Source organism: Tachysurus fulvidraco, chromosome 11 (assembly GCF_022655615.1).
Source record: "Tachysurus fulvidraco isolate hzauxx_2018 chromosome 11, HZAU_PFXX_2.0, whole genome shotgun sequence".
Taxonomy (NCBI): Eukaryota; Metazoa; Chordata; class Actinopteri; order Siluriformes; family Bagridae; genus Tachysurus; species Tachysurus fulvidraco.
Window position 1 is genome coordinate 22,068,474 of NC_062528.1, and position 19,344 is coordinate 22,087,817.

General features: G+C 40.8%; 1 protein-coding gene across 1 annotated transcript in view; it reads right to left on the bottom strand.

Moving 5' to 3' along the window:
* The window catches only part of LOC113661704 (E3 ubiquitin/ISG15 ligase TRIM25-like), a 28,873-nt gene extending 11,329 nt beyond the window's left edge, over positions 1-17,544 (bottom strand). The window contains exons 1-6 of the mRNA XM_047820379.1: positions 16,960-17,544; positions 10,499-10,594; positions 9,984-10,217; positions 9,636-9,795; positions 9,153-9,212; positions 7,937-8,011 (exon numbers count right to left, since the gene is read on the bottom strand). Coding sequence (XP_047676335.1) covers positions 7,937-8,011; positions 9,153-9,212; positions 9,636-9,795; positions 9,984-10,217; positions 10,499-10,594; positions 16,960-17,544 — 1,210 coding nt within the window. The remainder of the gene's footprint in view (positions 1-7,936; positions 8,012-9,152; positions 9,213-9,635; positions 9,796-9,983; positions 10,218-10,498; positions 10,595-16,959) is intronic.
* Between the last annotated feature and the right edge of the window lie 1,800 nt (positions 17,545-19,344).

Consider the following 19,344-nt stretch of genomic DNA (forward strand, 5'->3'; position numbering starts at 1 on the left):
ACCCAGAATCGGGAGAGTGGAATAGGTGGCGGTTCAGCACCTTGGCCAGCGGCGCTAACCGCGAGCTCCCGATCTCCACCACCATGGCCATGACCCAGGACTCCTCATTGCCGACTGAGCCTTCACTACGCTCCTGGAGAGGGCTGCTTCACTGCTATCCTGCCGCCCTCTTCCTGTTGTCTAGGTTGAGAGCCTGGACCTTTGCCTAGACGTCCCCTACAGGAGTACAGTCACGCTGGCCAGCCCGGCCGTTCTCCCCGGCCCCATAAAGTCGGTGGGGACTCTTGCGGTCTCGTGTGTCCATGGCGATGCAAAGCAGGAGAGTGGCCACTCCTCCTCGGAATTATTCCCAGATCTCCCTGTCCCCCTCTTACTGGGACATAACTGGCCTGGGTTTGCCGCCACCATGAAGGCCACTGCCAAGAGTGGGCCGGAACATAAGAGGGGGGACTGAGACTCCTCTCCAGGTGAGCCCCAGTTGCATGTTAACCCTCTTTCTTCACTGTTTTGACAGGCCACCCTGGAGAAAGGTTTTGGAAAAGAGCAGAAAGAGGATGACCGGCTGAAGCAGGTCCTGCAGGTGGAGGGAGTAAACACCGACCCTGCCCAGCCGCTTCCCCCGTCGTATTTCTCGGTAGGAAATGGGCTGCTCTACTTCCACACCGATAGGAGAGGAGAAACTTGTGACCTACTGGTGGTGCCATGCCAATGTACCCCACCTCTGCTTCACCTAGCCCACACTCACCCCTTGGGGGGCCATCTGGGACCCAAGAACACATTAGAGAAACTGCGGGATCGATTTACGTGGCTGGGCATGAACGCTGAGGTCCTGAACTTTTGCAGGGCCTGCGCTACATGCCAGAGGACCTCTCCCCTGAAGCCAGCTCCGGCCCACCTTATTCCCCTTCCTATCATTGGCGTCCCCTTTGAGAGGCTTGGCATGGACCTCATTGGGCCGCTACCAAAGTCTGCCCGGGGCCATGAATACATCCTGGTTATGGTGGACTACGCCACCCGCTACCCTGAGGCGGTCCCACTTCGGAAGGCCACCTCACAGAGCGTGGCCAGAGAACTGCTTCTGCTCTCCAGCACGAGTCGGGATCCTCAAAGACATTCTCAGCGACCAAGGTACGCCCTTTATGTCCAAATTAATGATGGATTTCCAACTTTCATGCATCGGAAACCCGGAATCGGGAGAGTGGAACAGGTGGCGGTTCAGCACCTTGGCCAGCGGCGCTAACCGCGAGCTCCCAATCTCCACCACCATGGCCATGACCCAGGACTCCTCATTGCCGACTGAGCCTTCACTACACTCCTGGAGAGGGCTGCTTCACCGCTATCCTGCCTCCCTCCTCCTGTTGTCTAGGTTGAGAGCCTGGACCTTTGCCCAGACGCCCCTACAGGAAGGATCTATTTTTGCTTTCAATGCCTTCCTAATTTTCGTTCTGCTTTCAGTGGTTGAAAAATTAAACTACACTCTTCTGTTAAAACCTTGATCCAGTCTAAGATCCCTACAATATGTAGTCTTCTAACATACACTTATCACAAGTAAAATTAATGCTAATGATGAATTAAAAGTTCTCGCATACCACCCCGCTGCTGCGATCCCTCCACTGGCTTCCGGTAGCTGCCTGCTTCCGATTCAAAACACTGATGCTGGCCTACAAAGCCAAAAATGGACCAGCTCCCTCTTACCTCAAAGCCCTCATCATTCCTCGCACTGCACCCCGCAACCTCTGATTTACCAGCACTGCTCGACTGGTTCCACCGTCTCTCAGGGTAAGAGGCAAGTATACTACAAGACTCTTCTCTGTTCTGGCACCAAGGTGGTGGAATGAACTTCCCCTAGAGGTCCGGACAGCTGAGTCACTGGCTATTTTCAAGCGGCGGTTGAAGACCTACTTATTCAGGAAACACTTCAAATAGCACATCTTTCTTTATCTTTTGCATTTAAAAAAAAAAAAACCTTTGACACTTTCATTGTAACTTTGAACAAATGTTTTAAACTCATGGTATCTTAAGTATGTAACCTAGTGAACCAGCATTAATGTATTCAATGTTAGAGATTTAAGCACTTATGTACGTCGCTCTGGATAAGGGCGTCTGCCAAATGCTGTAAATGTAAATGTAAATTAAGAATTACTGAACATTCTGCTGCTCACACATTGGACAAGCTGAAAGTTCGCCATACTGAATGATAATGTACCTTTTGGCTTGGATCAGATCGGAATATTAAAACAATCCGATGCGTGTTTCCTTCACTAATTGTTTGAAAACAGGAAACAAAAAAGCATCTCCCAAAGAAGAGGAATAAAATTAACTGAGATAGAAAAGTAAAGAATTAAAAAAAAATTCAAAGCACACACACGTTTATCCTCATGTGTTTATTCTCACGTATTTATCCTCATTTGTTTATTTTGATGTGTTTACCCTCACGTATATATTCTCACATGTTTATCCTCATGTGTTTATCCTGACATGTTTATCCTCATGTGTTTATCCTGACACGTTTATCCTCATGTGTTTATTCTCACATGATTTAAAAGAATCGTACACTTTTCCACCACACACACACACACACACACACACACACACACACACACACACACACACACACACACACATGATTTATCAGGAGCTAAATTATTTTCTATCTGTAACTGGAAACAGATAAAAGTATGTCATACATTAATAGATTAAAAAATCCTGTGGAAAAAGAGTAGTAACACACTACAGGATGCACTGTTAGAGAAAAGTAATCAACGTTTTGGAGTGTGTAGTGGAAATTTTTACTTTAGAGAAGAACACATGAATCTGTCCTTCTAGGCTTCTGTATTTCCCATGGCTGGTAGTTATTGTGACTAGAGATTTCAGTTGTTTCTTCCTAAAACTGCATTTAATCAGACCTTTCCCATGAGACCTTTTCTGTTCCCGTGGGATTAGCTTGATCAGAAGATGAACAGGCGATGCTTCTAAGCCAATAGTGGATGATGTTTTGGTTTTACATGTCCTGTTTATTTTATTCCTGTCTATAAAATGCTGGTGTTATCAATAATGGAGGCCCTTCCTCTCTGATTTTACACGTAGAGTGTTGGGTCCTTCTGCAAAGCTGAAAACAATAAACCATGAAAACCTTTATACTCTTGCCCGTGCCTGTTGGTGTGATATTTTTATGCTTTAATTCTCTCGAACCTCAAAACTTCCACAACAAGTAGTAACTGTAAGTCATCCTTTATCACGCCATCCTGATGTTGATTATTTTACCATAAGCACATGACTCTGGATGCATTATATCTTTTATTTCAGTGTCTCATTAGATTCATCATTTAGATATAAAGGTGTACATACTTTTGTACTTAACAGTCTACTGGTAATACTAATGCTAGGCTCATATTAAACATGTAAACACCATTAATTAGATAAAGGTTTATCAGGATGTCTCATTCCAAGATTGAGATTTACTTCAACTTTTGTTTGTAGCACCCTCGATACAGACGAGCAGGTAAAAATGAAGGGAAAAAAGAAAAAGGAAAAGAAACAGAGTTGGGGACTCAGAAAGACAGCTGTACATGCTCTCCTTTACTGGAGACGCAAAAGAAAATATTTCAAATCAGTGTGGATAAAACACTACCTGACTCGGAGAAAAAGTCTTGGCGAGGATCACCGTTTAGTGCAAGAGTTGCGCCTAAATGGAGAAGATTTTCGTGGTTATTTTCGGGTGTCACGAGAATTAGCTTCTCTCCCATGTCGTCTACACGATCATATTGCACATTACGTGCGACTGTCACTAAGGGGCCAAATCCGACAGTCGTGTCCGTTTGTCGTGTGCAGTGTGAAGGCGGCTACACACACACACACACACACACACACACACACACACACACACACACACACACACACACACACAAACACAAACAGAAATAACACACACAAACACACACACGGGGTAAACACAAACAGAGTATTACAAAACAACACACACAAGTGTGAACACATACAACAAATACAGAATCACTTACTTACACATCACTATTATACACAATCTTCATTTTGTTAATTCTGAATTCTTTAAATCAGATAGATTTGACATCGGTGTGATGTGTGTGTGTTTGTGTGTGTGTGTTTGTATGTGTTTTGGAGATTGCAGGGATGTGTTGCACACTTCTTCTTTTAATTGCAGCACTAACACACACTCATTAACACACTCTATTTTAACATTATCTGAGACCTCAGTTTTGTTTTTATGGTTTTATCCACAGAACTGATTGTATGTGGAGATTCAAAGGATCACATGTGGTTAAATGAGACTCCGACCCTGAGCTCGTGGACTTTTATTGTTGTAAAGCTTTCTCATGTTTTAGCTTTATTCAACGCTCCACATCACACTTTTAATCACTTAAAAGAATCTTTCTGGGTTACTGTAGCTTTAAGACCTGCTCTGATTTACATATGTGTGAATACATGGTAGTGATGTCATAACCCTAGAGGTGTATATTGTAACTTTCCAAATATCCAATTTTCTACAGTATACACTACTTAGGTCCATTACTGGAATGCAGACTGTTGAATTGTTGTGCCTTTAGAGGAAAATAATAATTGTCATCATCTTGATGATTTGGACTGTAGTCTAAATGTCTTTGTGTAGTTTGAAGTTATTGAATCTACTCTGAAGTAAATGTGGTGTGGATTCTGCAGGCGCACAGTGACAGGATCAGTGTCCTGCGTCTGACAGAGAGCATCATCATCTCAGCCTCGTATGACAGGACGGTCAAACTGTGGGACAGAGACACAAAGAAACAGGTGTGTCTGCATTTGTGTGTGTGCTTGTGTGTTTGTGTTGAGTTGTGTGTAATTTCTCCCTCTCTCTCTCTCTCTCTCTCTCTCTCTCTCTCTCTCTCTCTCTCTCTATCTATTTCTCTCTTTCTCTCTTTCTCTCTGTCACAGGTAGGTCTGTTTGTTTGTGGTGCTCCGGTTGAGGTGCTGCAGGTGAACCCCCAATAATCCGAGACAGATCATGTGTGGAGATGCACTGGGACAAATCTACTTCCTGTCCTGGAGAGGATGATTAACACCTCTACACTGTAGCAATTTATCGTTCAACACTCTGCTTTCACACTTTATCTCTTTATTCTAGTGCAATCTGCTAGAAATCTGCTTTAATAATAATTCATGATATACTAAAAAAAATTCACAAGACAAAGACCAAATCAATAAATGTTATTTTTTATTTAGTATTGAATGGATTGTTTGCATTAATATTTTATTTGTGCTATCAAATAAAATCAAATATGGTAAAATAGAATAGTGACATTTCACTGGTATAACTGATTTTTTTTTTTAAATGTCAACACAGTACTGTATATATACTATAGCCTCACACAAATCTCTGTTCATTAAGTTTACTACTATAGCAGAAATATGCAGTACTTTTTACTTTTTTTTTTAGTACAACAAACTTTTACTTGTGGGATGACATAAAATACATCCCCACAATACATACCTTTTAAAAGAAATGTCTCCAATAAAATAATGAAAACCACTATGGTGGGCTTATAGAAATATGTTTTCATTTGAAAAACATGCTTTTGTGGGAGAAACAGACACAAAACAACCTTGCAAACAATTTAACACAAATAGCATAACATCTTACAACCTCATGAGTGCCAAATTCTCTGGATTTGTGAAAATTCTTTGCAGTTAATTTTCATAAAATACCTTCTATAACCGTCTTTGAGGCTTTCTGCTCTGACTGACTCCATGCTTCTTCGTTCAAATAAAGCAGACAGTTGATGATGCACTTTTAAAAGACTACAACGCACGCGCGTAAAAGCAAAGTAAAGAAATTCACTCTTGGATCAAACTGATAAATAATTTTCTTTCCCATCGATGACACATCCTGCATTTTAACGTAATTTCTATTTTTTATTTCTGGAGCCACCCTAAAAAGGTGTAGAACTGCCCCTGTTTAAAAGCATCAATAAAGATTGATTTTAAAGAAAAAGCTTTGTGTTTATACATGTATACAAGTGACATCCTGTGTGTCAAAAATGTTGTCAGGACAAAGATGCTGAAACAAATAGAAGTGCAGGTTGGAAAGTTTAATAAAAACAATGGCAAAACAAAGAGAAAAACACATTCAGTCGATCAGTAAACAACAGTGTCAAGTCAAGGCAAGCGCAAAAGCAGAAAATCAATTAAGATCAATGACATTTTATTATTTCTGTAGCGACAGTTTTCTTGAATATTTTGAAATTTTTTAAAAATCCTGTTTTTTTTTAGGTAAATATTTTTTATACAGAGAAAATGTAGTATAATAATATAAATGAAAAATAATTTTGTAAATCAAAAAGAAAGCTGACACATTCAGTTTTTTTTAAGTTGACTTTTACTCACAATTAAACTTGATCACATAATTTTAGAGGTAAGTTAAAAAAGCATATACGGAACCCAGCATATAGCGGCTGAGTGAACGTGGTGTGGACTCTGTGGAGGAGCCTCATGGTATCAGAGATGCTGTAGAAGGACAGAGTTCCTGCACTGTGATCCACATACACTCCTATTCTGGAGGATGATGGACCTTGGAGCTTAGTCTGAAGGTTGTTGTTCCAGAAGGAGACAGGGGAAGAAGAACACCACAGACTCCAGGACTGACTGTTGCGTCCAAACTGAGATTCATTACCCCGTCCTTTCCTGCTGATCTCTTTATACGACACTGATATGTCCACACCCATACTGCTCCACTCCACCTCCCAGTAACAGCGTCCACACACACTCTCCTTACACAACACCTGAGTCTTGGAGTCAAATCTCTCTGGATTATCAGAGTATCGCTGTTGTTTATCACTCCGTGTCACCACCCTGTTGTTCTCAGACAGAATGAGTTGAGGATGTGCTGTGTTTGGATCCAGAGTCAGATAACAGAAATCTACGGTAATAATATGTCCACATGTTAGATTGCCGACCAATATGCTCTTAAAGTTAAACAAAAAATATAAAAATGTAAAATTCAGCATAAATAAAAATAAAATTTCTCGGGTCACGGGGAGCCTGTGCCTATCTCAGGCGTCATCGGGCATCGAGGCAGGATACACCCTGGACGGAGTGCCAACCCATCGCAGGGCACACACACACTCTCATTCACTCACGCATTCACACACTACGGACAATTTTCCAGAGATGCCAATTAACCTACCATGCATGTCTTTGGACCGGGGGAGGAAACCGGAGTACCCGAGAAGTTCGGATAAAGCGGTAGAAAATGAATGAATGAATGAATAAAAATAAAATTTGTGCTTGCAGAAATATTTAATTCCTTTAAACAAGTCAATTATAGAATCATCTTTTACTAGATTAACATCAGAGTCTGGACTAAACTCCTACATTCCTTAGTTTTCACTCCTTTAAGGGAGGGGATACACCACAATATTGTGGCTCTAAGCAACCCTGTTGATTAGGCATTAGAGGGCCACAAGAGAACCCATAAGGTATTATGTTGTATTCATAGTGGACGGTAAAGATTTGAGACATTATTAAATGATACACTTCAGAGCCGAGCTCAGAGCCTGTTTTGTGCGTGAACTACATTTTGCTTTGTTTTGTATTTACTCTTATTTAATAAAGAAGAACCCCCTTTCACTTATGTCCTCAAGGGCTGAAATTTTTCCTGAACACCACGTGACAGAACCTGATGGACACAGTAGAAGGACGAGAGTGACAAGCTGCCACAGTAAAACTGCCAACATGTGACTCCATCTACTTCTGCCAGTGGACAAACCCAGACCTGGTAGACTCTGTCCCCCTGGCTTTGCAATGACAATATGCTTCCCGGGTCCTAAAAGCTCTCCCAATACTTCTACTTATATTGTGTGTGTGTGTGTGTGTGTGTGTGTGTGTGTGTGTGTGTGTGTGTGTGTGTGTGTGTGTGTGGTAAAGCTACACTGTAGAAAATCTTCTCTGCTCTTTGGTTCTGAGGGTAAAATCACATGAACTGAAGCCTTGGTGTGGAGCAGGGCTTGGAACCGGGCTTTGGAGGCCACCATATTTGCCCAAGTGTGGAGCATGGCTTCGAACAAAGCCTGGAACATTACTTGGAAGCAGGCTTTGGAATCCACTACATCAGCCTCTGGGGAGAGCATGTGGAGACACATAGACAAAAAGGAGACTGAAAAATAATGTGGATACAGTTTAAAGCATGAAAATGAAAAATTTGGTACCTCAATGAAGATATTGACCAAAAATGTCATAGCATTATGAAAACTTTGAACGTAAGCATCAGTGAAATCGCGAATCTTTAAAGTATAAGCTTAAGATATAACTTTTCTTATGTGTAACTTCAACAATATGTGTGTTTTCAATTTAAGTTTACAGATGATTATATTCTGTTACACCTGACCTCAGTTCTTAAGATATTTATAATATGCATTTGTGATGTTCAGTAAGATTTGGTTTTGGGTTTTATGTTGAATTAACGTCAATGTTAATCCCTTCTCCAGAGGCTGATGGGGTGGTTGTTACTTCAAAGCTCCTCTCCATGCGGAAGCATCAGGATGGCCCCCAGAGCTGTGCTCTCTTGAAGGCCAACAGGGCAGTCTCCAGTGCAGAGTTCTAAGCCCTGTTCCTTGTCAAGGCCGATAGTGTGGCTGATGGTGTCCACTGCTGAGCTCTTCTTTGAGGCCAAGAGTATGGGCTCCAGTACAGACCCCTAAAACCTGTTCCATTGTGTAGTGGACATGGCAGCCTTCAACACAAGCTCTCCCCAGAGTCTGATGTAGTGTATTCCCAAGTCTGCTTCCAAGAACTGTTCCACGGTCTGTTCCAAGCCGTGTTCCACACTGGGGCAAATATGGTGTCCTCCAAAGCCCGGTTCCAAGCCATGTTCCAGGCCCTGAATAAAGCCTTTTCCACACCATGGCTTCAGTCCCAGATCCACTACAATACCACTTTCCATTCACAGCTCCAGCCCCAGTCTCTGAATCAAGAGGGATTAAATCTGTTACAGTATATGACCATGTACCCGGAGAGGACGTTTTGCACAGAGGGCCCTAAATGACTCATTGTGTTTGTGGCTATGTGTGTGTGTGTGTGTGTGTGTGTGTGTGTGTGTGTGTGTGTGTGTGTGTGTGTGTGTGTGTGTGTGTGTGTGGTTCACCTACACTGCAGAAAATCTTCTCTGCTCTTTGGCTCTGAAGGTAGAATCACATGAACTGCTGCAGCTGTGAAGACACGGATACAAAAATGAGACTGAAAAATAATGTGGTTACAGTTTAAAGATTTAATACCTCAAATAAAATATCCCAAAAATGTCTTAACATTATAAAAACTTTGAGCATTAGTAAAATTTCAAAGCTTTACAGTATGAGCATAAACTATAACTTTTCTTATGTGGAACATCAACAATATGTGTGTTTTGACTTTCAGTTTACAGATTATATTCTGATTAACCATACCTCAGTTCTTAAGATATTTATAATATGCATTTGTGATGTTTAGTAATATTTGGATCTAGGTTTTAATGTCGAAATAACATCAGTTTTAATCCATTGGAGTAGATGACAATTGTCTCATTCCTGCTTACATAAATGGTTCTTTCCATGGTTCTTTTCTTTGTGATACAGAAACAATGTTAGTTTGTTTACCTTGTGTTTGGATTTTGTTGAATTCCTCCTCACAGATTTGCTCGACTTGTTTTTTCAGACCTGAGAGAGATTTCCTCACTCCATCAAATGAGAGATGTTGATTGACAGTGAAGCTGAGTGAGTCGTCACATCCAGGAGAAACACAGAGAGACGGGAAACTCTACAGAGAGGAAACACATCATAGAGAAGGAGAAAAGTGGACGAGAGGAACGAATGAATCTCAGACTGAATCAGAACAAAGACACACTTGTGATCTCAGACAGGAACATTTCTTGTTGCTGTAATGAGCTTTTAGGAGGAAACTTTGTGAGGAACAGCGCCCTCTGTAGATCAGACAGTGAGTGTTACCTGGAGGAAGTGGATGTCATTGTGTGTGTGTGAAAGCTGCTCCATCTCAGTGACTCTCCTCTTAAGATCAGCAATCTCTTGCTCCACTTGATTCAGGAGTCGTTCAATTCGACTCACTTCAGCTCTCTCCTGAGCTCTGATCAGCTCCTTCATTTCTGAGCGCTTTTTCTCCATGGAGCTGATCAGTTCAGTAAACATCCTCTCACTGTCATCTACTGCTGCCTGTGATCGCCTCTGTAAGGACACACACAGTGGAGCGAGTTTTACAACAAGAGCAATTGTTATTGTAATTCCAAAGAAAAAAAAGAAGGCGAGAGAGAGTAAGAGAGAGAGAGAGAGTAAGAGCAAAAGAGAGAGGGCGTATGTGTGCATGTGCACATGACTGTGTGTGTGTAATGTGTGTGTGTGTGTGTGTGTGTGTGTGTGTGTGTGTGTGTGTGTGTGTGTGTGTGTGTGTGTGTGTATGGTGGAAAATTGCATGATTCATTTAAATCATGTGTGTGATAGATTCTTACCATAACAAACTCCACAGTCTGTTTCAGCTCCTGCACTTTCTTCTGTTTCTCCTGGATCATCTGCTGGAATTTCATCTGCTCCTCTTTTAACTCATTCTGTTACCAAATAAGATAAATGTAATTATTTCTGCATCAGTAGCTCAGTGTGTTAATCTTATATCCAAATGTAACGAGTTATAAATGTAATACATTATTTTCTTTTTCACAAAAATCCTTATTATATTACTATATTATTTTCGTTTTCTTTCTTTGGGTATTAAGTATTAATTTTTCTGTTTGCTGTTAAGAGACTTTTATTTTGAGACTCTTGGTGTTACATACGTGAACGGCATTTTCCATTGAGCATGCGCACCTCGCCGTTCTGCATTGCATATGCTGGAGAGAGGTAGGCATTTGCGTGAGCTCTTCAATTAATGAGATAATTAACCTTATTAAGTGTAGAAATCGACTTGATTTCACTTTGTAAACAGTTCTGATACTATGATGTTCTGTTGTATGTTTTATGCATAAGTGGATTTAGAATGTAAGAATTTATCGTGTGGGCCGTATGTATGCATTGTTAACATGGTTGTTAGCCAGCTAACATGTGTCGTATTATACAGGAGTGCATTGTCATGAGATGCAGACGAATGATTTATTTCTTTTATTGACATTAATTCACAGGTATTTCTTCCTTAATCGCTCTTAATATTTTCTATTGTTTTTATGTGAATGTTTTAGTGTTTCAATGTTAAGGTGTTTTGTTCAACTCTTACATATAATGAGTCTGCATTGCATATGCTGGAGAGAGGAGTGCATTGTCACGAGGTGCCCACGAGTGATTTATTTCCTTTATTGACATTAATCCACAGAGAGGAGTGTTGATTTGTGGGCAAGACTGTTAATAAACCTTTCCTGATGAACTTGAACACAACACAGATAAGAGTAGCAGTGAGTAGCATGAGACCGGTTACATTGGTGCCGTGACCCAGATGAAGATTTGCTTCAGAATCTACGTGAACTGGGTCACAGATGCCCCTTTTCCACCGAGGCAGTTTGAGTGCTGGTTCGGAGCCAGAGCCTAATTTAGAACCAGTTATTTCTGTTTCGACAGCCAATGCACTGGCTCTGAACCAGGAAAAATGGTTCTTAAGTAGTACCAAAATGTTGCTGGTCTAGACTTAAGAACCGCTTGCATTAGGGGCTGTGGGCGGGGCTACTGTTAGCGCATTTGATAATGTACCTAAAGTTTACTAATGTTTAATACACTTTTACTTTACCACAATATGATACATTATCAGCACACATGATAGTAGGTAGCTACAGGCTAAGGCTAACTTTTTTCTGTGTTAATAATAAAATAATGTTATGTACTTTTTTCGATTACAACCTCCGTTTATACAAATTACAAGGAGCTGCACGTACACGCTGGACTCGCCGCGTTTGGATGCTAATGTAGGTTCACAAAGCCATGAGCATTAACAGTAAAGCAACATCTGCCATTGTTGTTGTGTTTGTGTTTGTTGCTGCTGCGCTAACATCGCTGTATACAGTGTATATGTATACAGTGACGTCACACTCGGCTCTGTGATGCTCTCTAGCCGGTTGAAAGGCAAACCGGTTCTTAGAAGGTTCGGCAGTGGAACCAACTTTGAACCAGCAGCAGCACCAGCTCTGAACCAGCACTCAGGTCTTTTTGGTGGAAAAGAGGCAAGAGGAATGCTGAATTAAGGTTCACTTGTTCCTTAGTGGAGAACTGTGACAATATAAATGGACATTTGAGCTTCTTGATTTTGGATAGTATTGACTGAAGCATTCTCTCAGATTATTCTTTGTCTCAGAGTAATAGATATTTCTAACATGATAAAAAAAATATCAAGTTATATATTTTTCTCTTTGTGTGAGTCTGAACATGGCATTTAGTTTAAAAGCAGACGAAATTGATGTAAATGACACCATGACTGGCTCGGGTTTTGGAATTGGTAGGTTTTTCGATGAAGTTCCATTTACACCAATTGTTAAGGGGAGTAGAGCTAATTGAGCATCTCCCGTCTTATGCTCCACACATGTAACCGATCATGGTTCCAATCCGGCAGCTGATACTTTTCCTTTAGCTGTCCCAGATAAAAATGATCCAAATTGGCAAGGTTTGATAGACACATCGTTCAACAAGTAGGACAGACAATGTGATGAGAGTAGAGGTGCACAAACGCAAGGGTTGAGTACCAGCAATACATCCTCAGAAATACCTTCACTTAACTTGACTGGAGTGAGGTTAGTCATGCAATCCTGCAGTTTACCGTGGTGATTCATCAGATAAGCTGGGAGTTTGTAAGTGGGAGGAGCTGATGGGTACATATTTGTGAAAGAGAGGCATACCATTAGAAGAACATCATCAAGAGATTTTATGCAGATTGATGGGTAAAGCTAAAGATTTAGTCGAAGTTACGTTGTAATTTAGCTTTAAACCCAGTTGAGAACCCAAAGGTTATCATGGATATCCTGAAACAAAATTTTAGCGATGTCAACTATCCATGCATGCCTTTGGCCGACTTCTATGCCACTGTTTCATTAGCAGGAGAAGATCCTGTCGAGTATTGGGTATGAATAAATAAATCAGTGGATCTGGCAGAGGAAGCTTTAAAGAGACTTGGATGATGGATGGAGGACCAATGTCAAGAAGTGGCTATGATGTTTGTGAAGTACTTCCCCAATTCCAATCTTGCTGCAGTATTCCGTTTTAAATCCCCGGAAAAATGGATGCGCAGGAAATCCAGGAGCAGCTTGACCACTACCAGAAAAATTTAAAAGATCAGATGTCAACCAATGTCATAATGCTCCCAGACATGCCACTGCTCACATTCAGATGTTCTATGAGAGTGATGAAGTGGATGTTGGCCCTCCTATAGAGCCAGGTGACTGTAGCAAAGTCACTGATTAGCCTTCTTGACCGTGATTTGAATCAAAATGTCCAAATGCCTACTCGTCAGCCACAGAGCAAGTTCCATAGAGTGTGCGGATCTCACAAACACTCTACTGTGACACCTTGCTGACAAGAGCATCTGTGTTTTGCATTCTTTCAACCTGTGCATAGTAAGAGAGATTGTACAAGTGACAGGTCCAGGCCTGGTCCGACAGCATTCCAAGGCCCATCAACTTTAAACTAGATAGCTCACGTTTGGAAGGGGGATGCGTGAGTGCAGGCAAAAAACCCATAGAGAGTATTAATCTTATCCATTTATATGAAAGCGCATGCACACAGGCATTGGGACCAAGGTTACAGCACAAAATATCCAGGCAGTTGATTCATTCGATGAGTTTTTCTATGCACTGGTTATTAAGGGAAAGCTTGATACAGGTTCCATGGCCTGCACTTTTAGTGAAGACGCAGAGAAGAGCATGTTCTGTGAAAATGTTCTGTCTACACTCACACCGCTTCAGCAGGAAGTCATCTTAGTAGGGTGCGGTGGTAAAATTACGAGACCAAAATGTGTGTTTGCTCCAAGTGAGTCGGAAGCATTAGAAAGGCTGACGTTTTGAAGGGTGTGCATTACCTAGCGGGTCATCAAGGGCAAGCAAGAAACCTCCATCTAGCCCGCCAACGCTTCTTTTGGCCAGGAATGGGGAACGATGTTTGCAATTACATCAAGCGCTGTCAGAGATGCATCTTAGTCAAGGCCCCCAAACCATCTGCATGGGCCCTGCTTGAAAGTATTAAGACCTCTATGCCTATGGAATTGCTATGTCTGAACTTTTGGACTGCAGAGGAAGGGAAGAAGTGCTCTGTAGATGTGCTCGTTATGATGAACCATTACACGAAATTGGCTCATGCGTTCCCTTGTGCAAATCAATCAGTAAAACAGGTCACTAGGAAGCTGTAGGACCATGTGTTCTGTGCATATGGATTTCCGAGTCGCATCCACACAGATGATCACGATACTTACCTGAAATCATTGATGTCATACCTCACGAGGCAGCTGAGATCGTACAACATCATTCCGAAGGAGAGCAAAGGAAACAGGAAAAAGGTTACAACAAGCAGGTCAGAGGGACGTAGATATAGGAGACTGTCTGCTGGTGGCAAATAAAGGAAAAAGGGGAAAGAGAAAATTAGCGGATAAGTGGGACCCTGTAGTGTACACTGTAGCAGACAGGAACTTGCAGATGCACACTTACAAGCTCAAAAATGGGAAAGCTTCTGTGAAGATAGTGCACAGAAACCTGTTATTTGATATTAGTTTTCTACCTATTGAGTCACCTGATGAGGAGGGAAGCCCACTACCCTTTGTAAGAGAGTCAGAGAATGAGACGAGTAGCATCAGGAGTGAGTGCTTTGTGGAAGGTTTCAATCTAACAGACCCAGAGGAAAGAACTATGAGAACGGTAAATGAAGACTCTGAAAGCACTGCAGTTCAAGACTCTGTTGAATACGCCTTGGAAACAGATCAATCCAGATGGAAAAGAGTCTAGTGTCCAGTTGCAAACTGAAGAGAATCTTCCCCAGAGTGAAGCGGAATTCAGTTCAATATCGCTTGACGTTAACCTTGACTGTGACACAGAGACATATATACAAGCTCCATCTAACACTCAAACTGACAATGACCCAAGTTTCAGTTCCTGAGGCTCAGGTTTTTAGAACATGGGCAGGAAGAGTTGTTAAGAAAGTGAACAGATTAATTGATTCAATGGGTTAGAAACCTTATTATCTCCACAGAGTGGAAAGTCACCTGAAAAAGAGTACTGTGATGTTTCTTTCTGTCTTAAATATGATTGTTATATATCGATTTTGTAAGATGTGAAGGGACATTTTTTTTTCAAATATGGAATATTAGGATCAGGTTGTATTATGATGTACAAGGCATCATAATGTTCCTAGATGATCTTAGGCTTAATCACCCTGAGGTTTTTCTTGACCTTTTGATGGGTAACTCGCAAGTTGAACTAATGTATGTTTCATTACAGACCTTTCAGACCTATCCAGTATCAGTTATTTGATTTGAAATCAGTACATATATTAGTTAAATCCAGAAGGGGTGAATGTAACAAGTTATAAATGTAATACATTATTCTCTTTTTCACAAAAATCCTTATTATATTACCGTATTATTTTCGTTTTCTTTCTTTGGGTATTAAGTATTCATTTTGCTGTTTGCTGTTAAGAGACTTTTATTTTGAGACTCTTGGTGTTAATCGGACGACATTTCCCATTGAGCATGCGCACCTCGTCGTTCTGCATTGCATAGGCTGGAGAGAGGTAGGCATTTGCGCGAGCTCTTCAATTAATGAGATAATTAAGCTTATTAAGTGTAGAAATCGACTTGATTTCACTTTGTAAACAATTCTGATACTATGATATGTTCTGTTATATGTTTTATGTACAAGTGGATTTAGAATGTGAGAATTTATCATGTGGGCTGTCTGTATGCAGTGTTAACGTGGTTGTTAGCAAGCTAACGTGTCTTATTATACAGGAGTGCATTGTCACAAGATGCCCACGAGTGATTTATTTTCATTATTGACATTAATTCACAGGTATTTCTTCCTTAATCTCTTATTTTCTATTGTTTTTGTATGAATGTTTTAATGTTAATGTGTTTTGTTCAACTGTTACATATACAGTAATGAGTCTGCATTGCATATGCTGGAGAGAGGAGTGCATTGTCACGAGGTGCCCACGAGTGATTTATTTCCTTTATTGGCATTAATCCACAGAGAGGAGTGTTGATTGGTGTGCAAGACCTTAATAAACCTTCCTTGGTGAACTGAACAGAAGCGCCCCGAGCCTTCCTTGAACACAACGCAGATAAGAGTAGCGGTGGTTAGCATGAGATCGGCTACACAAAGAAAAAGATGAAATCCACTTATGTTGTATGGGTGAAATACTGTAGATGGTTGCAAGTACAGGCAGGCTTTATTACCACATGTGAACAATTTTAAAGTAGTCTTCAGCAGAGAAACAAATACAGATGGTTCAGTCAGCTGGCCCACAACCAGAATATAAATAGAATATTTTTCTGTACACAATTCAGTAGAGTTATGAAAAAACTGATGTTAGTGAGAAAGACCATGCCTAAAATTTCTGCATAATTGTGCTTTCTTGTGTAACTTTATGTATGTATGAAAAACTTTTTTGTAATTGTGTAGTAAAGTTACAAAAAAGTTCTTCATATCTATCTATCTATCTATCTATCTATCTATCTATCTATCTATCTATCTATCTATCTATCTATCTATCTATCTATCTATCTATCTATCTATCTATTTTCCCACCTAAAATGTGTAATATAAACATGTATAAAATAATATGTCTACTAATCTAAAAATAATATTACAGCAATAGGGCAATAAAAGTTACAGTTTTAACACAGTCTGTGTACAATTTATAACTGACTTATAACTCTTTGACTTCTAACAAAATGTCACTTTGCAGATAATAGAAAATATATTTATTTGAAAATAGTAGCATGATATACAGTTCTCACCTGTTTTTCAGTTCTTTCTGCTTTAGCTGAAACTGTATCATGACCTTTATGTTCTTCCATCATACACAAGTAACAGATGAAACTTTGGTCAGTACGACAGTAGATCTCCATCAGTTTGTCATGTTCAGAGCAGATCTTCTCTTGGAGTTTTGCACAAGCTTCAACTAACTTGTGCTTCTTAAAGGCAGGAGACTGATAGTGAGGTTTAAGATGATTTTCACAAAAGGAGGCCTGACAAACCAGACAGGACTTGACGGCTTTTTGTTTTCTCCCTGTGCAGAAATCACACTCTACATCTCCAGGTCCAGTGTAACAGTGAGCAGCAGAAGCAGCTTGGAGTTCAGTCTTCTTCAGTTTCTCCACCACTTCAGCCAGCATGTTGTTCCTGCATAGAACAGGCCTTGGAGTGAAAGTCTCTCTACACTGAGGACAGCTGTACATGCCCTTCACATCCTCCTGATCCCAGCAGCCATTAATACACACCTTACAGAAACTGTGACCACAGGGAGTAGTCACTGGATCATTCAGGGGATCCAGACACACTGGACAGCTGAACTGATCCATGTAAATACTGGCCTCTGCCATTTTTCTGCTTACACACACGCCAGGTGGTTCTAACGTCTCAACCCGAGCAGTCTACCCTTCCTCAGTCCAAAGCGACGACCCAGTGTTGTCAGCCCTGGCCTGTATTCAGTTTTCGCTTTCCGACATGAACTCCAGAATTCAAGCTCTTGAGTCCGGTTCAACATCTAGGTACTTGGCAAACTTTCCCATCCCTGGCCCATCTCACGATAACTCCTCACAAGCCACGGCACGGCTGCACATGTTTACTCCACTGCAGAATGATGATGTTAGCAATTCAGTGATTATACCACAAAGAACTATGGGAAGTGCAGTTCCTGTGACTACAGGTTCTCCATTGAATATGAATATCACAAATCATTCTCTGCAAAAGCTGCTATGTTCATTCAACATTTTAATCAAACATTGAACTGGTCTGTAGTGGACTTGACCCTCATAAGCAGGCATTTCAATGGTCATTAAGTTCTCTCCTGCTCAATCTGTGGCTCTCATTCTCACACTCCATATCTATGCCCAAAATCTGCATCTTCTCCATCTAAGCCGGGTTTTCAGAATGTTGACTCTAAGGTGACACCATTTGCTACTCCATTGTGCTATAATTTCAATGAAAATGTTTGCAAATTCTATAATTGTAAATATGTTCATGCTTGTAGTTACTGCGGGGACGGCCACCCAAAATCTGTGTGCCCAAGACGAACACGCTTTATGAAAAGGGAAAAGAAATAAAGCCATCAACCCCAGTCAATGTTCCAAAGCTGGGACAGGCGTTGAGAAAGCATCCTAACCGCTGCTTTGTCAATTATTTAATAACTGGACTTATTCAAGGTTTTTTTGCAGGATTGTCTTGGTTGCCTACTCATTCGTTTTCCTGTAAGAATTTGCTTTCTGCTGGTAAGGAATCTGATATTGTTGATTCTTTGCTGGAAAAGGAAGTTAAGAAAGGATTTTGTGTTGGGCCTTTTGAAAAATCTCCTTTCTCAATTTGTCGGATTAATCATATAGGGAGAGCTACTCACAAATATTTGGGGAAGAAACTCTTGATTTTTGACTTGTCCGCATCCCATAATGATGCTGCTCAGAGTATTAACAGTCTTATTCCTCTGGCTCCGTTTTCTTTGTTTTACGCAACCGTTGACGACGCAATTAAGATGATTAAGATAGCAGGTAGTGGTGCATGGCTCGCAAAGGCAGATATTTCAGATGCTTTCAAAGTTATGCCTTTACATTCTTCGCAGTAGGATTTATTTGGCATTAAATGGAGGGAAAAAATTTTCAGTCAGGCTCACTTTCGGATGTTGCAGTAGTCCAAAAATATTTGATACACTATCAGAGGCGCTATGTTGGATTCTCCTTAATAACTGCAAATTACCACATGTGCTCCATCTTTTAGACAATTTTCTGCTGGTAGATTATAAAAATTCGAAGCCAGAATGCATCTCGGCATTAAGACAAACTTTTGCCGATTTAGGTGTTCCCCTTTCTGAGGAAAAAACTTTAGGCCCTCTTACTTTACTGTCATTGAGTTTTTAGGCATTACATTAGATTCCAATCAAATGCAAGCCTTGTTGCCCCTTGAAAAATTAAATCGCATTAGAGAAATCATGAGGAATGCTCAGGTGTCCATATCTTTGTCAAAAAGAGATTTGCTTTCTCTACTAGGCCATCTTAATTTTGCAATGCATATAGTTCCCCAAGGTAGGTCTTTTATTGCCAGACTCTTCTAGTTAACCAAATCAGTTAAAGATCTTAAAGACATAGTTGCCTTAGATGCAGGCTGTAGATCAGATCTCAGGTTCTGGTCTT